The sequence below is a fragment of the Anabrus simplex genome, chromosome 12 (assembly GCF_040414725.1).
Source record: "Anabrus simplex isolate iqAnaSimp1 chromosome 12, ASM4041472v1, whole genome shotgun sequence".
Taxonomy (NCBI): Eukaryota; Metazoa; Arthropoda; class Insecta; order Orthoptera; family Tettigoniidae; genus Anabrus; species Anabrus simplex.
The window spans coordinates 54,246,635-54,269,645 of NC_090276.1; the positions used below are offsets into that span (position 1 = coordinate 54,246,635).

The 23,011-nt window shown below is 37.7% G+C and overlaps 1 protein-coding gene across 8 annotated transcripts in view; it reads right to left on the reverse strand.

The window, feature by feature from the left end:
- LOC136884204 (ribosome-binding protein 1) overlaps positions 1-23,011 on the reverse strand; it is a 262,166-nt gene that overhangs the window by 96,964 nt on the left and 142,191 nt on the right. For all 8 annotated transcript variants that reach the window (XM_067156254.2, XM_067156250.2, XM_067156251.2 and 5 more), the window contains 4 exons: positions 21,923-22,201; positions 18,909-19,199; positions 12,381-12,635; positions 9,686-9,879 (listed from right to left, as the gene is read on the reverse strand). In XM_067156254.2, coding sequence (XP_067012355.2) covers positions 9,686-9,879; positions 12,381-12,635; positions 18,909-19,199; positions 21,923-22,201 — 1,019 coding nt within the window. The remainder of the gene's footprint in view (positions 1-9,685; positions 9,880-12,380; positions 12,636-18,908; positions 19,200-21,922; positions 22,202-23,011) is intronic.

Below are 23,011 nucleotides of genomic sequence, written 5' to 3' on the forward strand. Positions count from 1 at the left end.
AAGATAGTACAACATACAATTGGCCATGGCTGAACACTAGTTTAGGGAAGTAGACTACCCACTTTATGAAGTGTTTTTCGATCTTCAATAATGGCCATAAAGATGACTAGTCGACTTGAAACCTTTCCGTCTGTACGTACATCGACGGTTTTCTCCTATCACCATGTAAGTTATTAGGAACATACTGCCATTTGTTGGGTACATTCAGAAGCTTGGGAAGGTCAGAGAATCAAAGAGCATCTAGCAGAGAATAGCATTCTTCCATCATTAGAAGAAGTGTACACTCTCTGGCTTGACAGCTAGTAATCAAACATGGCTGCATGCAATGACATTTCTAAGGATGAAAATCACACATATCAGAATATATTAATAAAAGTGTTAGTCGCTTAGCAACCTGCTAAGTACAGAATGCATTGCACGTTAGGGTAAGCCTTCGCCTGCAATTATTGGAGTGATCATTTAATGATTTGATTTTACGATCACTCAAAGTTGGCTGAACTTAACGAGACCTATTATGGCTCACGATTCACCGGTGGGTAATTCCAGAGAGAATAAAACTACAATGAAGCAAATCGGTGCAGTAAATCAGACAGACGGATTGGCCAAAGCTGTTTTAGTAAACTCTTAATATATACAGGACCAGTCAAAAGTGTAGGACCACGTGAATAAATCACGAAATGTCATCTATAACCTAAAATTGAGCCACTAAACATCTGTAATTTTCTGTCTTGAGCTTTTACATCTAATAGGATGTACTGTATGTCACCTGGTTTCATTGAGTTAGTCCAAGTACTGTACAAGTTATGAATATTTAATTCTTGAAAGGTCACACCAAATATAAAATATTTTGGTAATGTACTGTTTACTCTAATTGGTTCCAAGTATCACCACTAAGATTTTTTTGTAGGCCTTGCAACAGGTGGGGGCTATTTCAGTATAAATTTAAATAATCCAAAAATATGCACCGTATTTTTGCGTGTTTTATTTCTTTCAAAGCAGTGTCATGTACAACTGAAGGTCTCAGGGCGAGCTATCGGCTATTTAATTAAATGAAACAAGTTTCATTATGATAGATTTGTACTGAACTGTGATTACAATAGAGTTAAACTAATGTATTATTAAGGTCCACCTTTTCAATACAAAATATACAGAGTTTAATTTACATAAATGATTTGGGGCTAGTTTCGACCTAATATTAGGTCATCATCAGCCTAAAGCAAAATTAAAACAAATACTAAATAAATCAAACAATGTAAAGACACATAAGGTCTCGTAAATGTACATACCATGTGAGATATTGAGAAAAGAATTATAGAGACATTCAGCACTATGTTAAAGATATGAATCTTTGAGTTGTTGGATAAGGAGATTAGTATATGCTGGCTCCTTTAAGATGCTGTTATCTAATTGAAGAACAACCGAGCCGAAGTTGCATCATTTATTTACGATTGTTGCGCCGTACAGCATTAAAAACTTGTTAGGGATGGAAATCTATCACTTATAGGTCAAGGAATTCAATATATGCTTGCTCCTTAAATGTGCTGTTGTACATTCGAAGAACAACTGGGACGAAGTTACATCATTTTACAAGATATTCATAGACGTAAAAACACAGATGCTAGAAAGGCTGTTCTGTTTTTTGGAACGTAAAGGGGATTGTTGTGCGTGGAGCTTAAGAATTCAAAGATGCGCTATACTATGTTAAAAAATAGAAATCCATAAACAAGTCAGTGCACCGTATAAAAGTAAAATGTTGTAAAAGTAATTCGTAAGTTGCTGGTCATGTAAATCGAAAAAGGTTGGCTTCCAAGCGAGGCTGCTGTTCATTCTGAGATCAACTGAAATTGTAGGATGTTACGTGAGGATTAACATATATGGAGTTTCATTTGCACTCTGCAGATGATATCCAAGAACACATTTCTGATGATGATAGCTATTTATTACATGTTACAAACATTAAAATATGTTAGTATTGTGACATTTTAGGTCTACGGTATTTGGCAGTGAATTTTATGTGACGGGACCACTGATCTCTATACCTGGATGGCTGGTAGTTTGGTTAGCAATAAGCCGAATAGAAGATGACTGGCGTCGTAAGATGGCAGCGAGCGCATGGTGCAATAGATCACGAGGAGCGCGCTTGCTTTGTTTATGCTTAGTTCAGTGACGCCAGGCCTCTTGATTGTAGTTTCACGAGTGTTCTGTGCTGTGTTATTGCAAAGTAAATAGTAGTGTATTTTACGAATTTAGGTTCGTTGCCTTGTAGTATGCTTGTGAATTACAAGATTAAATTTAAATATGTATGTGTTTATCTGAAATATGAATGAAGAAACATTCTACGGGGCATTAACATACCGCAGTATTCAGCTTATGGATGTACAAACAGAACCGATCAGCAGAAGGAGAAATCATTTCATCGGGGAGTTTTAATAATAATGTTATTTGCTTTACGTCCCACTAACTACTTTTTTAAGGTTTTCGGAGACGCCGAGGTGCCGGAATTTAGTCCCGCATAAGTTCTTTTACGTGCCAGTAAATCTACCGACACGGGACTGTCGTATTTGAGCACCTTCAAATACCACCGGACTGAGCCAGGATCGAACCTGCCAAGTTGGGGTTAGAAGGCCAGCGCCTTAACCGTCTGAGCCACTCAGCCCGGCTCGGGGAGTTTTATACTGTACATAAGAATCTTCCTAGGGTAGTGTTTTGAGTTTTAGGTTTATTGTATCGTATTTCGCATATTCCGGGAGCAAAATGGCACTTAATTTTTGTAGGTTTCCTTTCTCGAGACCCGAACATCTAAGATCATCGATTAGGAGTATCAGGCTGGAGAATTGGGAGCCTTCTAAAACAGCTGTTCTCTGCTCGGATCACTTAGAGAAAGACTGTTTTGATAGAAATGGACAAACTGTACACCTTAGAAGTGATGTACAGCCAACTGTTTTCAATTTTACTGAACATTAACTGCAAGTAAAGATTTACTTATATTTTTTTATTTCTCATAATTAAACTGACGGTTTCGATGAAATAATTGACGTGACCTTATAACAATCTTAGAAAATTAAGTCTGGAGGAATTCTAGACCTTATTTACATCAGTAATAATTATGGGTTTCAGACACTGGAGTGGTGGGAGAAGGAAAAGTGTGGTGGGTGTTTGGGGCTATTCCATTATACTATTCATGGTATTTGGGACTCTTTTAATTGGTGTTACATATTTCTGATGACCATCAATATCGCTTTGCTAGCTGAATTTAATTAAAGAGGTCTGTAATAGTACATTAAGCTGCAGGTAATGTGATATATTGACTAGTTTTGAATATTTGCTGGTTTTATAAATGTGTACATTTGCTTCAATGATATTTTAATTTGATAATATGTGCGTTATTTCTTGGAAACAGGAAACAAATTCATTATCAAGCACCGATTACGATATGTCGAATCTAGGCCTGTATATTGAGCTACGTTTATAGGTACATCATTTTAAGAATGCATAATTTCGTGGCATACATGTATACAATTTACAGCAATGTTTCCGGAAACTGGTTTTCACTCGTATTGTGTTACCGATCGCTAATTGCATGTATTCAGCACCTAAGTTAATATTTGCCGGCCGTTATTATACACTCATATTTATTGCTATCCCGGAGATTTACTGACCTCGGAATGACGTGTCAGTGATCCCAATGTCCTTATGCTTTGAGTGAACATGTCTCTATATTTTTAATTATTCCAATGCGCCATTAATTGCGACTTAAAATTGACTATATTATCATTGCTTCCCCATAAGAAGAGCTCGAGGTTGGGTACGCCAACATGGCGAACCGCGCGTTCTACTTGGCGTACTTTCTCCTGCAGCGGAGACCTGCCATCAGCGATCCATGTATAGAGATCAGTGGACGGGACTGTACGCCAAGTGTTCGCCGGCGAAACCAAAGGGGTGTCTTTCTTTCTTTCTTTCTTTTATGTAACCTGTTAAGGGGTGAAGAACAGTGTTATTGCCACAAGAAAAGACGGAAAATTTTATTAATACTGCTGGACTCTCCATCCACGAGAAACATTACATTTAAAACTTCTCATAATATCAAAACTAAGAGATTCGACGTCTTAATAAACGTTCTACAACAAGTGTGCAGAAAAGATTTGATAACGCATTTTTAGGAAGGTATAAATAATAATATTATGAAATAAAATTAATTATGGAATTAATTAACTAATTAATTAATAAGAAACCATGGGACATACTTACGACAGAGGAATTTAGATGATGTAGATGTCGATTCCCATAGGGAATCTGAAATATTTGTTCCGAATGAGTAAATTTATAATACCAATATAAATGGTCCGTTATTGGACATTATAAACTTTCCAGCTAACTCATTCTTGGTTGCCAGCGTTTCGCCCTCGTGTGCTAGGGTGGGCTCATCAGTTGGTACCTAGCACACCTACCAAGACGCTGGCTAGTGCATACCATGGAGGCCACTGCGTAGGCTAATTGTAGCCACCGGCAGTGCCAATGCACTATGAGTGACTGGCTCATTATCAAAATATTGGTATTATAAATTTACTCACTCGGAACAAATATTTCAGATTCCCTATGGGAATCGACATCTACATCATCTGATGGCCAAGCAGCATCAATCTCTGATGCATTGGCACTGCCGGTGGCTACAATTAGCCTACGCAGTGGCCTCCATGGTATGCACCAGCCAGCGTCTTGGTAGGTGTGCTAGGTACCAACTGATGAGCCCAGCTTAGCATACGGGGGTGAAATGCTGGCAACCAGGAATGAGTTAGCCGGAAAATTTATAATGTCCAATAACGGACCATTTATATTGGTATTAGAGGAATTTAGAACGTTAATTGAATCACGAGGTATGCTGGATGTCAGAGCTCAGAATATAGGTGGTGTACACAATCAAGGACTCTCTCACTTGCTTACTTGCTGCGCGCTGTTCAAGTGCTTACTACGCAGGGAGGTCTTATAGACCTGGACAGCTGTTGCTCGCCACCACGAGGAGAACAGTCTCATTTCTCAACAGTTTAAAAGACCATCTACATTCATAGCAGACGTCAATAGTGTTTATGAAGAAAGTACGTATCATTACATGTCAATTGTGAAACCACGAGTTGCGAATCCATACTAATATTTTCCTTTAAGTTTCAGTGTACATCAAAAGGCACCAGTTCGTAACCGGCCGAGGCAACGAAGACCAGCATTAGGAAATTTGTTTGCCCCAAAGACATCGCCCAGCTCAAGATGCAACACTAAAAGGGACGACCGATGCCGACAGCGTCCTAATGTCATGAATCCAGCCTAGAAGGAAACCAGGGTCATCAAGACAGGTACTATCTGTTCTATGTAGCTGTAATAAGTAGTTAACTTTCTTCTTGAAGGGATTATTGGTTGAACAATAGTTCAAGTAGAGTTCTAGTAACTTTACCATCTCATTTTCTTGTGTTATATGACGTTGAGTCTCTATTTTCTCCTATTATACGATTTTCAAGGTGCGGACTGTATGTCAACATCATTGACTATGCGGGTTTAAGTAAGTCATGTCATAGGACGAGTATCTGGTTTAAATATCAGCCATCGGCTAATCTTTAAGAAATATTACTTTTCCATTCAATTACTACAATACTGAGGATTGTGTACATGTAATATTTTTTATTCTTTGGAGTTTATTTCTCCTATATTTTTACCAAAAGTGTTTGCTACATTCTCATAAGGGAGCAGACTCATCTGACGTACGAATGCTACGCTAGTGATACGGATAGATTTCTTTTGAATCCGATTTCATACTTTTAAGGGAGGACATTGTCTGATTATTACATTCATGTGTGGTTCCAGTCATTTATGTAATTTTATTCGTTATATTTTGGACGGATGTTGTGAATTAATTTTTTATATTTTCCCTCTCATGTTGTGCCATGTGGAGAGATGTTGTATTGGATTATGATAATTTCATGTGTGATTTGGGGGCGAATCTTCGCATCTCTATGATCAGAAGCACATGTAATCTATTTCCCGCAATGTTTTGTATAATGATGAATGGATATTTAGAGATGATTTATCATCATTTGATATATCTGCGAGTAGTTGTTTTCGTGAGAGAACCATAGACGGTAGCGTCTTCACAACGTATTTTTGAACGACGAGGTAAACCACGTCTTCTTATAAAATAAAATTGAGCGTATGAGATTATTAGAACCTTTTGTCATACTGGATGAGCGTCATCACAATGATATTAAAACCGTAGCTGTATGATACTACCCAATTCCTCAATATTCGATAAATTTTGGTAATGACCTGAGTTCGATGTAGATATCAACGACCTTATCAGTCACCATTACCCAGACTATTTCTACCGGATTGATTACTGTTTCAGGCCATCATTTATGGGACAATTTCATCTCCATAAAATGATTAATAACGTGTGGACACGTGTTGTAACATTTGTAAAATAGTATTTTTAGTCGTAGTTGGTTGCATTTCTTTCCATGGTAGATGATGGTACGGGAGATTTATTACGGATATTTCCTTTTTATTATTTCCACAGGTTGAGTGATTTTTAATTTTATCGTAAATTGCTGATGTGTGTGTTACCATCGTTGCTCTAAGTTTCAGCATTGTGTTAAGGTCATTACACATGGTTAAAGATTTAATTTTTTTTCCTTGCTTACTTTTGTCACGTAAAGTCGCATGTATTCTGAGGTTACGCTGAACAGATAATCACTGAAATTTCGAGTTAAATTGGAGGAACAATTACTTAAGTAAAATTAAGTGCCGATTAAAATTAAAATTTTTCTTTGTATTTTCATATTTTTGACCAGTCATGTAACTTAAACATTTAAAATCTTGTTCCAGATTTTCTGGCATGATTTGACATGCGTACGAGCATCAGTCTCTTAACAAATAAAATTTAACATTCACAAAATTCAATAATGATGATTCAATGTAAAATTTTGACAGAATTAGTAGGAATTTATTAACATGTACCATCCCATTTGCTTTATTTTTGGATGTACATTAAGATTAAACGTAAAATTTTAAATTTTAGTGATCATCTTACACAATCATAGTTCTCAGAATGACTGATTTTTTTTGTAATAAATCATCCACCATTAATTTATATTTTGATGGTTCGTTATTTGCCGATATTTGCCCATTTCCTTTGATCCACACCATTTTTTCTGGAACATGTCAATCCCTTACTGATCACCCCTGAGGGTGTCTTCTGTTTCTGATGTAGTTAGTCGTGGCTTAAACGGGCAGAGTATTTTGTCTGATGTGGCACAGAACTCTTGTTTACATGTCACCTAGTGGCATGCGTGTATTAGGTTCGCCATCCCTGCGCTATATCAATGAAAATGAAACTGTGATACTTACTGGCAATTTAGACAACCTTCAATTCCTTTCAAATAACATCAATGAACAAAACAAGGCAATGAGCATCGAAATACAAATTCAAGAAAACAAAATTCATGGTTACCAGTAAAGAGAATACCACACATTGTTATCACCCAGACAGAAACCCCACTGAAAATGTGTCACATTTAAAATACCAGGAATACTGGCTAAAACAAGAATGGAACCCAGATGTAGAAATAAAAATGCAAGAAGTCTGTTGGAACATTCATGTTATGTGCACTATGACCTACGATATGTCATGAAATATTGTTACAGTAAAACCTTGTTAATTTGAAGTCGTTGGGACCAAAAAAATCGGACTTTGAATTACACGATTTCAAATTAACCACGAACTCTTAATTCAGAAATGCCAACCCTTACCGCGTCACAAAATATTGTAAGACCCATTACTGCGTGCAATTAACCCTAATTCACAGTTTAAACCTTTCAAATGCCATGGAAAAAATCTAATTCCAAAATGTATCCAACAAGGTACATTTACATTATTCAAATAATACACTTGGATGAATCACTCGCAAACGTAACCTCACACAACGAAAGAGAAAAAGAGCAAGAGTCAAAGATGAGGACAAATTATGCTGGTTGTCCTGTGGAAATGCTTTATTTTTTGGATTACCGTACTGTTTGCATTTTTAGATGCCTTGTACTTGCACGGAAAGTACCCGACGAACTTAAAACATCGTGGCTTATCAAACTCTCCAATGACGAGGGAAGCAAGTCTCTCACTTCTGTGTGCATTGCGATGCAACACAGTACAGTGGCCCCTACCCCTGTACAACTTCTCGGCTGGGGAAAACCATGTTAGTTTGGGCTCAGCGTTAAAACACAATGCAGTTTCTTTGGCACTGACAATTGTTTGGTGCGTACTAATTCATTATATGAGCCATGCTTTTTCGCCAACTGTCGAAATCTCCAATATTTGTGGATTCTGCTTCTCCACACCCTACCTGCTACCGGTATGTGATATCATGGCGTTCCTTGAAACGTTGTATACAAAAGAATTATGATTTAACTCGAACTTAGCAAATATGAAGCATAGTGTAGACACACCAAAGCGAGTGAAAATGCGTATTGATGAAGGCGGATTTAAATAAACTATTATAAATAGTTATATTATACATTCAATCCAGAAGACTCGTTCTATTATGACGCGGAGAAATTTTGAATTTAAATTACTATGTAAAATACTTCTTTTTTTTTATGTAAAGGCAGTTTTGAATTGTAAGTCTGAATTTTGAATTATCCATATTTTGAATTAAACAATTTAAATAACATGCAAAAACCTCATGTTTTCGGGAACGAGAGCTTCTTCAAATTAGGTGGGATTTTGAATAACCGATTTAGAATTATCGAGGTTCTACTGTATCACTACTTTACAATGTCAAAGGCTTTGTAAATTAATTGACTGTAAGACTTTGAAATGTGAATGAATCGCAGAATGCTGAAGATCCCATCACCAACGAGGAGGTACACATTCGTCCCAGAAAATTATGTGAAGCCCTAACCCTCCCAGAACGCAGGGAAGCAGCCTATTTTGGTCACAACTTCAGAAGTGACATGCAAAGACATAAAAAAGGAAAATGTGGGTGGTAAAAGGTCATCCCATAGTTGTCCGACATGCACAATTCAACAACTCTGATACTAGAAAATTGACTCCATTATGTGCGAAGAAGAAGAAAACAATCTGATAAATACTTACAGTAGTTAAGCTACTGAAAATTAAAAAAAGGAGCAATTAGAAAATACTCCAGTGGCTAAGAGTAAAACTTCGATGCAGTAAGTTCAAGGGTAGTGGTACAAAACTAGCAGTTCATTAAATACTTGATGTTCCAAACCTCTCCACCGATTGCCCCCTGCGGGTGGGGGGGCAGTAGAATAACACCCATGATACCTTCTGCCTGTCTTAAGAGACAACTAAACTAAAAGAGGCCCCAGGGGCTCCTGACTTGGGAGCGTGGTTTCACGGCCACGATGTCCTTAGCCGAGTCCTGGCATTGTTTCCACGCCAGGCTCCTCACTTTCATCTATCCTATCCAACCTTCCTTGGTCAACTCATCCTTTTCCAATCCCTATGGTATTAGCTTTATGAGGCCTAGAGAGTCATTTTTACAACCTTCGTGGCTCCACATAGGAGTCACACGACCTAAGTCAAGTAAATCATTGCATAATTATAATTATTTATAAAGGCAATTATCACTTCAAAACCTCAACTGAATCACCACATGAAGCATCACTTGAACTTCGGAATACTCACATACTGTCCTGCTGCTCATGTTGCAAAAGGTCTCCCTGAGCAAAACTTTGCTTCTCTTCAGGATAATGTAGATCACCATTTTCTCTGCCTTCTGCTGCAGGCCGTTCAGTTACCGATGTCACTTGAGCAGCCAATGACTCGTTCTCCTCGCGCAGCTGTTGGGCTTCCCGCTGGATCTCCGACAGCAGCAATGACTGAAACCAACAACGTTTTATAGTACTGCAGCAACTTCTTCCAGTCATTTATCCTTGTTGTTCCATGTTCTTTTATCTCTCTCAACCTGTGTGCACCTGAATTTTCTTTTTCTTTTAAGAAGAAATCCACACTTATCAGTGTCGAATCAGTCAAATGTAATTTGAAAGCTTTTCAGTCTGTCGAACACTGAAGTTAAAAATAAATATTGTGCTATAACAAACTAAAAAAAACAGATTTTTAAACAAGGAATAAAATACACATCATTCTTTGTTTAATAGTGTGCATTTTTAATGTTATAGTGTAATATAGTGTAACTTGTATGTTCGACATACTGGAAAGCTTTTAAGTTACATTTCACTGTTTTTCATCTTCCTATAAGGTATTCTCTCAATACTCTGTTTAAGTCCATGGTTAACCTTTTGAGTGCCAGCTGTAAATGCATAGTTCTATGTCAAATGTGCCAAGGCTATTCCCCTAAAAAATTCAAATTTTCTTAGTTATAAAAGTTAAGTCACTTTATTGGTTTTTTCAGTGAATTTCCTACTTGTTTAATGCTGCACAAAGGCACTGAAGGATTTTGGCGATGGAGGGATGGGAAAGGGCTAGAAATGGAACGGTACCAGCTGTGACCTTAGGGCTGCTGACTGTGGAATTCGAACCCACTATCTCCCAAATCCAAGATCACAGCTGTGCTAACTCCCTCTGTCCATTTTTTTATACTTTGTCTGCGGAAATCTATTTTTGTTTGGTGGCCCAAAATTGGCACTAACTGGAACAATGACAAATTTTAATGAACAGTTAATAATTTAGAGAAAAAACAATACATCATTCATCTGGTTGTGTTATTTTGGAATCTAAAGAAACTAGCTAAGTACACCACTTTACAGAAAAGGCAGTTATTCTTAAAGACAACATTTTAACTACAAGAAGTGAATGAAAAAGCATTATATCACATTTCAACATTCACAGCAGAGGAAATTTTCAAAATTCATATTCATGCCTTGAGATAAGCTCTGCAATGCACATGCACAGTAAGACTCAGTTTCTTCATTTCTTTGCAGATTGGAGCTAATCCTGCATCTTGTTTGTCTGCTGAGAAGTTTTACAGTATTAAATGACAACTGTTGTAAAGGATGAGCAGCATAAAGCAGAACAGCTCCACCCTGCGCGCAGAAATTCCTGAGTGAGCGAATCGGCCAGTGAAATATAGTGCCGGATGTACTCAAGGCTACTGTGCCAGGTTTCAGTCTTTGTTAAACGTTTGCAAACGTGGCACGTTTTTCGTTGGTGACATTAGCACAGGGTTTGAATACAGTGAAATGGCTCAGGTGGCTCAAGTCGGGTATCAGTATTCTGTTCCCCGAAGAGCATTCATTTACGATTCACAAGTCCATATTGACAGTCCAAGGGCCGTAAGGAGATCATTTTCAAGAGAAGTTTCTTGATGTTCAAGTTCCAGGTCGGACTTTGATTCAGAGATTAGTAAATAAATTACGTAAAATGGAAAGTCTTCTTGATAAGAAACGTAATAAACCACGAAACTGTAGGTAACATTGGTAACCCTCTGGAAAGGTCTCCTACAAAATCACTCCCACGGCTTGCTCAGAAAATGGGAATTTCCTATGGTTCTGTTCGAACGGGTACAAAGTTATTGAAGGGTAATGAACAATTTCCTAAGCAAGTGCCAGAAATGCTTGAACAACAAAAGGAGGTAGAAATAGCCTACACAACAATGTATTTACTGCGGACTTCCTGTCACGCACACCCCTCCCGTGTGCAGGCTGCGGGATTGGTTCCGCTTTATGTTGCTCACCCTGTATTAGGAACATTGCCAAAATTATTTTCATTCTTTGAATCAAACTGAGTTTATTTCCTGTAAAAATGAAATAGCGTATGGCTTTTAGTGCCGGAGTGTCCGAGGACAAGTTTGGCTCGCCAGGTGCAGGTCTTTTGATTTGACTCCCGTAGGCGACCTGCGCGTTGTGATGAAGATGAAATGATGGAGACTACACATACACACAGCCCCCATGCCAGCAAAATTAATCAATGATGGTTAAAATTCCCAACCCTGCCGGGAATCGAACCCGGGACCCCAGTGACCAAAAGTCAGCAGGCTAACCAATTAGCCATGGAGCCAGACTATTTCCTGCTCTTTGAGCCAACAATAAAGTTGGTAGACACCATGCAATACGTCAGTTGGCTGTTACTCCTTTCAAAGAAGATCATGTTTTAAAGCAAACTATTTCTGGACGCTTTGTAAGTGTTGGTGCTATTGACAAAACATACCAATAGGACCATCTAACAAATACAGTAGAATTAGACCTCTCAACATCTCCAAAATATTGATAGATCAACTCTGGCATCCAAAAGGGTTAAGCATGAAATAATATTTTCCATAATTTGTGTTCTTGTCCTTTTTAAAAATTGAAATCGGGGAGAAAAGGATCAAATTTAATCAGTATGTTCTGGAGGAAAGACTGAAGTGCTATAATAAACTAACCTGACTTGCAAGATGGCTGTTTTCATCTCGCAGGTGTTGTAATTCCTTCTGCAGTTCTTTGGCTGCTGCCAACTGGGCCGCCAATTGGTCATTCTCTGCACGAAGTTCCTGAAGAGCACTTTCATCAGAGGATAGTTTTTCCTGCAGTTCTTCAAGCTTGGAACGCAAACCATTGATCTCAAACTGCAGAGCCGCCTCATGTTGTTGACTGTCATTTACACGATGTTCCAGTTCAGTTCTGAGGATATTCAGCTCCTACAAAAAAAAACACATAAGCATACACCTCATCATCCTCATTTTCCAAGTATAGCCAGATAGAACCAAATATGTTTACTCTCCATATTCTATTGCTCCACCACTCCCTGGCCAACAGTGTTTTCCGACCCAGTTTCTACTGTTTTTACTGTTTTGGAAGAGTCCATCCATCTCAGTCTTGGTTGTTCTAGCCCCTTTTCCCTTTCATGTGCCTTTTCCCAGTCTGTTTTAGCATTCTTTCATCATCATTCATCATTTTAGCATGCTTGAAGCAACAAAGCCTGCTTTCTTCCATTTTATCATTTAACTTTCCCACTGTTCACAACTGTTCTAGTCTATTTTTGGGCAGACTCAAGGCAATAATGTCAGATTTTACATATAATTGTGCAGTGTGAATGGTAGTTTTTCATTGTTTTATTTTTATTTTAGTTGCAAAGCAAAACTATATCTGAAAGTCATGAAGGCTCTATGAAGAGTAGAGAGTAAAGGCTTCCACATTAATTAACCTCAGCTCTAAGCGAGATAAAATGATTAGATCTATTCCCAATTGCTTCTGTCCTCCCAAATCAAGTCCCTGAACAAGTTACGCTCCAAAAATGGCTATGTACTAAGGTAACGGGGCCAATAGTGGACACATTAAGGCAAATGATCTATTCTTTTGTGAAATAAGGTGCTTGTTTATGCCATCAAATATTCAGGGTAAGTATTTCCTTATTCATCAACTCTTCCTCTAAATGCTGCATACCCATAACAGTAAAACAGTAATAGATTTCCATATTTTAAATATATTTTTACACAAGGTTAAAAATGTTGATATAGTGGACACGAAAGAAAAGGAGAAAACCAATAGTGGACACATGGATGCACCAATAATGGACACTTCATATTACAGTGAAATTTATTGAAATATTTCATGATAGTAACTAATAGGTTTTGTACAACTTTGGAATGTTATAGTCTATAGCTCCTGTAAAATAAAAACCAACAACAGAAAACTTGTTGAAGTTAATCTTACCGAATAATCCTTTTTAACGAAGAGACGGCGAACATATATTTTTTATGCATTCTCACCTTTCACACCTCATACATTTTTAACGTAATAGAAACTTTCAAATCACTGATCTGAACATTTGAAGCCCTGTCATTCGTACAATTACCTACTATCCAATGTCTATTGCGTGTGAAAACTGATAACGTTTTTCCAAGGAACAAAAAATCAACGGCTTTGGTAATTTCAAGATTATCTGAGACACACTGACTTTCTTCTTCTCTCTGTCACTTAATACGAAAACATTTCTCATGCGGTTGCAGTGGTTGAGAACAAAAACATCAGCTTCAACTTCACTATACAGTTCTTTGATTTGGCATACAGATTTGCACTCCTTCCTTTTCCCACTAAAAGACATTAAAACAAAGTCTCCTTCTCTAATATTCTCGGTCACTGCATTTTCTCCTCCCTCAAATGACTCATGAATGCGTTCTTGAATGCCACATACACTGCCACAGACTTTCTGCACTTCAACAATGCTTTTATCTCTAACAGGTGGTTTCGACAAGTCTTCGCCTTCAGTTGCATCCTTTCTTGATTGTAGACTACGCTCAGACTGTGGCTTTGTCTCTTCTACCTGCCCTTCTTCCTCCATTTGCTCCTCTTCCCTATGTTCATCCACTGCAAATTCTATTCCATTTTCCTGAGGTTCTTCAACTAAGAGTCTATCATTTAGGTACTTCAAATGGTTTGAGGTTGAAGGCTCAAAATGAGATACGTATATCTCGCTTCTTGTAGATATTATTTTGTCATTAGTCTTGTTGCCATCACCAAGAATTTCATTAAGCAAAACCTTAGGTTCAAGTTCTCCCTGCATCTCTACGTTTTCCAGTGTTACATTAGCATCGGTATATTCCGTTTCTTCTAATACAAGATCATCTTCCTCTCCAAAACTAACATCGTCAGCGCTGTTCCCCGAAGGCCTCCAAGAATCTTCTTCTTCTTCTTCTTCAGAGGAAGTGGTGTCTGATTTCCTCTTTTTCTTCCTCTTAACATTCTTCTTGGACGTACATAGCTGCTTCTGTGCTCTTTCTTCTGCTTTTCTTTTCATCATCTCCTCTTTCTCTTCTTTATTCTTCTGCCTCTCTAGTTTTCTTTCTTCTTTCTGCTTTTCTAACTCCATTTTTTCCTTTTGTTTGCTTTCATTGTGCTCGCGCCACTTGTCTGATGTTACCACTGGAGGAGCAAACAGTCTCTTATTTTTCGTCACATTTCTTTTTTTATTATCTTCTGGCCAGTACATTGATCTTTTAAACGGACTTGGAATGTCAGTGTTATCCGTTCCTCTTTGAGATGTGGCCTCTTTGTCACAACTTTTATTGATACTGTCGTTTGTCACCTCCAATGAAATAGCTGCCTGACAATCATCATCCGTACTGAGGCTAGAAATCTCTGCTGGTTGGTGTTGATAATCATCATCTTCAATTGAATGCACAGAAGCCATTCCTTCAGCCCCATTTTCTTCTATTGTAATTTCATTTTCAGGAAGAGTCAATGCTTCCTCATTCATTGAAACGTCGATCTTCATTTTGTGCCATACATTAAATAGATTTCTGTCCTCATCAGGGCCTGTCCAAGTTGCATATTGTTTAAAATTATTCACTTTTTCACACCCAATGTATTCCTCCAAAATTTTAAAGGCTGCATTGAGCTGCCTTTGACTGTGCTGAACTGTAACAGCCAACGAGGGACTTTTCTGGATGGTCTTAAATGGAGCTGATGGATCCCAGGGCACTAATCCGCATTTCTTAAATCCATTTTGGATTATGATGGGCGATATCTTCTCATCAAGGACTTGTTTCAGTAGTGGACAAAAATCTTTCTTTTTCAGAATGGGATTTTCCACATTTTCACGGCGCCATTCGTGGACTTTTTGTTTCCAATTCTCTTTAAGAGAATGGAATACAGCTACATCCATGGGTTGTAACAGATTTGTAGCATTGGGGAATAGAGAAACGAGAATAATTCCATTGTCATGGCAGAAGCGACTCGTGTGCAGTGTCAGGTGTGATGTATGCCCGTCGACGAACAGAATTACTGGCCGCGGAATGTTATTTTCTTTCAGCCAAGGTAGGAACACATTTGTCAGGTATTCAAAGAAAAGAGCTCCCGTCATCCAACCATTTTCAGATTTACCTAAACCCCAGTTTCCCGGGACGCTGTTGACTAATTCCTGGGGGATTCGTGCATACTTGAACACTACTAGAGGTGGACCTAACTGGCCATCAGCATTTCCCATAATTAGTACAGTTATACACTCCTTTTCATTTGAAAGAATTTGTCGGTAAACACTTTTCGATCCTTTCAGAGCAAGAACCTTATTTCCTTTCGGGTTTAAGAAAAAAGCAGTCTCATCAGCATTAAATACACGTTTTGGTTCCATTAAAATTCTTTCCAAGCCATTTTCCTTCAAATAATCATAAACCTCTGAGTACCATTTCTCTAAACTCTCCACTGTTACTGATGCCCTCGTGATGGTTAAGTTTTGTGCTACCCTAGTAGAAATAATTGGATTTCTTTAAGAAATTTTCAAACCACGAACGTCCAGGTCTACCATTCACAAAATCGTTCTTTCTGTTCAAGTCTTTCAACAGTTTCTGGACACTATCTAGAAGATCATCCCAGCTAACTGGGAAGCCAGCTTTAGCAACAGATGTTATCCATAATACTAGAGTCTCTTCCTCTTCTTTGTTTAGCACAGGTGAGCGCCCCATGCTTTTGAATTTATCTTCCCCTCCCTGCACATATCTACGTAAGCTTGTACGAGGTACTCCATGATTTCTGGCTGCAGTTAACAGAGGGATACCCTGCGAAACGTCCTTTGCAGCTTTTTCCATTTGATCATTTTCGTAATTCCACCAGCTTGCCTTCCGAGAGGCCATTCTTGAATCCTAAACAAGAATAATACTTGAAATGTAGAAATTAGGAGATATAATGATGACAGAAACAATGTAATGGAAATATCTACAACAGAACTGAAACATTACGCAAAATAAATGAACAAAAAAGCTGCTGGTATGGTGGACAATTGGTGAGCAATTAGTGGACACCCCCTGTCCACTATTGGACTTTATCAGCAAAACTTCACAAAATCAACACATTATTATCTATAACAGACTGCGAGTTTACATGCACGTAGAAAGTAGAAGAAATTATTATATTGTGAGACACCAATAGTGGACACCTGGTGTCCACTATCTGATAATCGCCGTTTCCGTGCTGGAATAGTGGACACCAAACCTAATGCGTCATGCACATGACCACGCTCTAATATTGTTCTCCATATTCTAAGGTATCGGCACATGAGATCAGTATGAGACTTCAGTGATTTACATTTGAAAATAATATGTCAACACTTACCAATATCCTTAATCAAATCAACAACACATCACTGCTTTCCAACAGACACACAATTGGCGCCATTTTAAACGCCATCCAGCTTATTCCCATGATGCTTTACGAAGTTTATAGTACTCAAGCTCGCCGCTAGATGCCATCAGCTACTGCGTCTATTCCCTCAAATCTATTCTGATACTTGTGCTTCTTATTTTTTGCCAATTACAGTCTAAGTGTCCACTAAAGGAGCAATGTCCACTACTGGCCCCGTTACCTTATTACTTCATATATTTGAGCTAGATTTCTGTTAAGCGGAGTTTAACTGTGCTAGTACAAGTAGCTGAAGTTTACAAATGGTAAATATGAAATGTCCAGACATAAGAATTAACAGATTCAGTTTAAACTTAAGATATCATTAATACAGTGAACAATTATCTGAATTAACTGAAGATTCCTATCGAAGTGCAAGAAAATGTTTGTTCAGCAACGTCCCCTAATGAGTATCTTATCTCCTCCACAGTAAAAAAAAAAAAAAAAAAAAGCAAGATACTCCTTTCATAGTACTACACCAAATAATGCTAACAGCCATGAACGAGGGAGACCTTCTAGATGAATGCGGATTTATACTGATGAAACAATTATGCATTTAGGAAGAAAAGCAGGAGCAGGAATTTACTCAGAACTACTCGACTGGAAACAAAACCAGTTTTGATGGAGAAATTAAAGCTACAGCAATGGCACTTTAACAACTCTTCAGACCACTGGCTCTCAAGAAGGCTGTCCAAGTGGATTTTAAAGCTGCAATTCATGTTATTGCATCCAACAACCTGTAACTAAGACAGTGAAACAAGCATGAGAGATCATAAATTCTCTCAGTGTACCAGTGGGTGAGTACCTTCTCAAGTAGGAGGGAGTTTTCTGCTGGCAAAGAAAGGAGCCATATCTAAAATCACACCAACACCATCTCTGAGAACATCATCAAGAAGCTTGTTAATATCAAAACATGAGAAGAATTCAATGAGGACACCATTGCCTTCTCTAATCACAATGGAAAAATATAGGTTGCTCTTTGGGAAATAAATAAAATAAATCACAGAAAGAAGCAGTGGTAAATTTTTGTCTCAAAACTAGTCAAGATGTCTCACGCCACATTACACTGAATCAAAATAATGTATCTATTAGCAGTCCTTGCAAAATATGCTAATAGCAGATTATACACTGAACAAGGATCATCATCTTATAAGCCAAAAATCTTAAAAGTGCAACAAAAATTTTAATGTCACGCCACAGTGCTGTCCATTGGCAGTACTGTTATGGAGGTTTTAACAAATACTCTATAGACGACACCAGCATGCAGACAAGCAAATACCATCAAAGTAAGAGTGTAACAACAGCTGGCATACTTTAGACATGCATGAAAGAAAAAAGTAGTTCTGTTATTTGGTTTTTGAGTAGTGAAGGTGAGAAACCTATAGTCATTAACTGACAAATGATTCGGAATAGCGATGCATGTTTGTCAAAGCGCAACAGGACAATGCTCAACCCCAAATTGCGCGTGAACAGTCCTGTTGCAATCATTCAAGACCTGCATTTTGTGTGTCTTCCATATCGGTCATGTTTACCAGACCTTGCCCAAGTGATTACCACATGTTCAGACCACTTGAGGAGGCACTGGGAAGAAAAGACGTTCTGTTTCCGTTTGGACAAAGGCAGTGCACGAGTGGCTGCGCAGACAGTCAAACAATCTTTTCTAGATAAAATCTGTGCAATTTGGTAAGTGCCGGATGACCTCCACTGAACCTAACTGCGACTAAAAATACTGCACAGTTGTGTAGCATTTTTTTGTTCAATGAAATAAATTGAAAAAAATTAAGGTTTATGGGTCTTACTTCAACTTGTCTTGCCATTTCTTGAGCATGTTCAGCACTCTCCTTGTAGTGGAGCATCTGTCCCTCAGCATGAGCAACACGTCCCTGCAGTGCTTGCAGCTCAACATTCAGAGTGGCATTCATACCCTCCAACTGAGCTACTTGCGCCTTGAGAGCAGCTTCCTGCTCGTTGAGGTGACCAATGTGCCTCTCAAGTTGTTGCCGCTGGGAGAGGAGCTCCTGCGACATGGCTGTTTGCTCCTCCTGAGATGCTCGCAGCCGCACATGTTCTTCGTTCAACTTTTGCTGCAACTGCAATAAACACAGAATGAGTAAAATAGTGTTCATCTTCAAATGTTTTAACTCATACTAGACTAAAATTTGTTAAATTCTCAAACACCTGGTACACTGATAGTTGGGGAGTGTCACTATTCACCTACCCACCCACCCACCCACTATTTTGTTCTTGCAGACTAACCTTAAGACTACCTTTCATGGTCCATTGTTTCTTTTACAGTTTGCTTTACATCACACCGACACAGATACGTCTTATGGCGACAATGGGATAGGAAAGGGCTAAGAGCAGGAAGGAAGCAAACATGGCCTTCACTAAGGTACAACCATCTTCAGGGCTGCCAACAGTGCGGATCAAACCCATAGTCTATTGTTGATAGAATTATCAAATATAACAATATTTCTAGAGCGCAAAGATGGCAGAAGACATTGAAAAAATACTTTTAATATAATCATAGGAATTATGAATACGAGCTTGTTATCGTAAGTACAGACAAGTTTAAGTCAATGGCAAAAACGAAAGTGACAAAAGCATTTCCATTAAAAGGCTGTCTACAATCAGCTGGAACACCAGAGGGTACATCAGCTAGCAAAGAATATAAACTTGCTGGATATCAATTAAATATGTCGAGTATGTATAATAAAATAGGTTTGAAAAACACAAAATAAGAGAAGAGCTGGTATAAGACAAAGCGCAGAAACTATGTAATGAGTGTATAAAAGCATATACATCTGAAATGCAGAGAACACATGTACAACAGTAAAATATCAAAATGCCTTAAAAAAATAACAATAAAAAAAAAAACCAACACCATAAGCTATCATACTGTTTTACTCTCAAAATAACTTGCCAATAACATTCAACCATGACATCACACTGGGATTTGATTCCACATAATTTCAGTCTCTTCACCTATCATTAAAGTCATGACGTTAAGTCAAAAAGCAAGATTCTACTGTTTTATTGCTTAGAAACAGAAGTATTGGAGTGCAGTCCAACTTAGGTATCTGATAGTTTGTAGTCACACCAATAAATTGCACATAGATCCACAAGTCGATAAATTAGAATCTTGGCACAGCAACAGTTGCAAAATGGAAAAGTTACTGAATGGGTAATCACATGATATAGATGTTGATTCCCATAGCGAATCTGAAATATTTGCTCCAAATGAGTAAATTTATAATAAATTTATAATACCAATATAAATGGTCCGTTGTTGGTGTAGTAATCCATCTGATGATCTCAATGCTACAATGGGACGAAACGCTGGTAGTTTTATGACTGAAAAGAGCTTAAATGTTTTAAAACATTTGCAATCAACGAAAGTAAATTATGATTTCCTTCTGGGAACTTAAATTTTAATATTCAATATTGTGTCTGCATACGTACTGAAAGAGAAGTTTACCAAAAAAAAAATTGGAAATGGTACTGTGAACATCCGAAGTGTGAAAGACGAAGAGTGGAGTGTCCGTCCATCAACAGAGTTATTCATTAACCCTTTGACCGCCGGCCTCATACATAGTGTCCAAGTCCTATACCGCCAAGGCACAATGGGCACTTTTTACCTTGCAGTAAATTATTTGTAATAATTTCTGTTCAATTTATGTGAACTGGATGGGCATTTTTTTAAGGTAATGGTTCGGGCATTTTATTGATGTAAATTAATGCACCTTTATTTTTTAATTTCATTTTATGAAGTGATAAATCAAATAAATATTTTCTTTCTTTGAAAAAAGAAGTATTTCATGATCAAAAAACATTTAAAAAAATATTTTTACTACCAAAAACTGCATTATTTTAGAGAAGTGGTGTTTCCTATGCCACATATGAAAGAATAGACCTTTATATATAATATTTCAGTTACATTATTATTATTATTATTATTATTATTATTATTACATTAACGTGAAATATTCTCATCTCACATTGTATGCAAATGCTGCAGTTCCTGGTTCGTTTTAAGTAAAAAAAAAAAAAATTACTAATGTCTATTTCATACAAAAATTCACTTTTTGCCTTAAAAATATGATACAAGGAACTATTTACTAATGTTTACACATGTTTATGACGTGTTCCAGCAAATGTGCCTAGGGAGACACAAAGAGTGTATACCCTTCTTACACTGTTTACAAATGTATCTGGTCTTTTTCCATTTGCCAACTTGACTAGTACTAATCTTTCTGGATATGGAACAGTTGCTAACCTTTTTTTTTTTTTTTTTTTTTCAGTAAAAGAGTAAGGGGTTTGTTGCCCACCCGCGGGAGCTGAATTGCTGCTTGGTCACCAAGACACTCGGCAGCAAGTTCAACTAAACTTGTTGTATATAGTCTTATTTACAGTAATCCAATACTAGTCCAAAACATGTATTATACATTATTAAAACGAATAAATAACTTGGAAAATATTTTTTCCAGAACGTCCGATCAATTTGGCGGTTAAAGGGTTAATGCCATTGATGAACTGGTACAGTCAGACGTACCATGTGGTGGTTGCAAAACAGGAAGGGACTTGGCAAGATGTAAAGAGAAGTTTACAAACACAGAAATAGATAGAAGCATACTGTTCAGACAAGTTCTACATGGCCCATAGGAAGGATCTTCATGTGGTAGTGATGATGCAACATTATAATATTTATTGATGAAAGAAATTTTGATGCTAATAAAACTACTTCATCTTAAATTTAAAAAATGACAGGGCACTTCATGAAAAAGTTTCAGATTATGACAAATTGAAGACAAACCTGCTGAACTTGTTGAGTGAGAGCTTGCTTCTCTACATTGGCAGCATCATGTGCATGTTGAAGGCGAGCCCCCAAAGCTTGTGTCTCAGTCTGCTTGGCTGCTAGAGCATCCTCCAACTGGCGGACAGAGTGAGAGAGTCTAGATCGTTCGGAGTTCAGTTCTGTACGCAGCTCCTTTAACTTGCTCTGCAGGGCCTGGTGGGCATCCTGTTCTTCAGCCAAGGCTTTCTCCTTTTCCGACAACTGCTTCTTCAGTTTCACCATTGGATCCTGTCGGCCCTGGAAATAGAGAGATTTATTTGGATTATACTGGTAAATACTTTAATCATTTTGTTTGATCAAAGAAAAACAGGGATTTTTACTATGAACAATGTTTTTTGCCCAACATTCCAAAAACAAAAAATCATGGTAATCTGCAAGCAGAAAATAACTAACGCTGATATCAACCTGGACAGAAATGGTATCACATTTTCATGTACATAGGATGCTGCCCAACGCAAGAATAGGATCCGCACACAAATCAGCACCAGAACCGGCACTGCAAAAGGTATGTTTCTGTTATCAAACCACCTTACATACAACCGTGACCTCAGATCCAAAGCTCATCGACAATTTATTTATTTATTTATTTATTTATTTATTTATTTATTTATTTATTAGCTGAAGGAGAGCAGACTGATAAAGATTTACAAAGTAGCAATTACATTTACTAGAGAAAAGTATTGATAATTTTAATTAATTAATAATTTGGCATCTAAAATTTTCTCGACAAAGGCCTTCACTACAATTTGCCAGTAAATTTACTCTTGTGGCATGTAGAACCTTTCAAGGGCTCTAAAGCCTAGACGACTGCTGTTGAGTCAAAAGATCTAAAGAAATGTGACGATTTCCTGAATCATATTACCTGGCATTCATAATCAGGCTCAAACTACTCTTATAGAACCTGTCAGTTAACCTCTTAAAAACCGAGTGCTTCTAACTCAGACCTAGATAAAAAGAACAGAACAAGTCAGGCATCAAACCTGGCTTCTTTTGAGTAAAAACTAGGTAAGCTACTCCTACATCATGGACACATACTTTAGATCATCA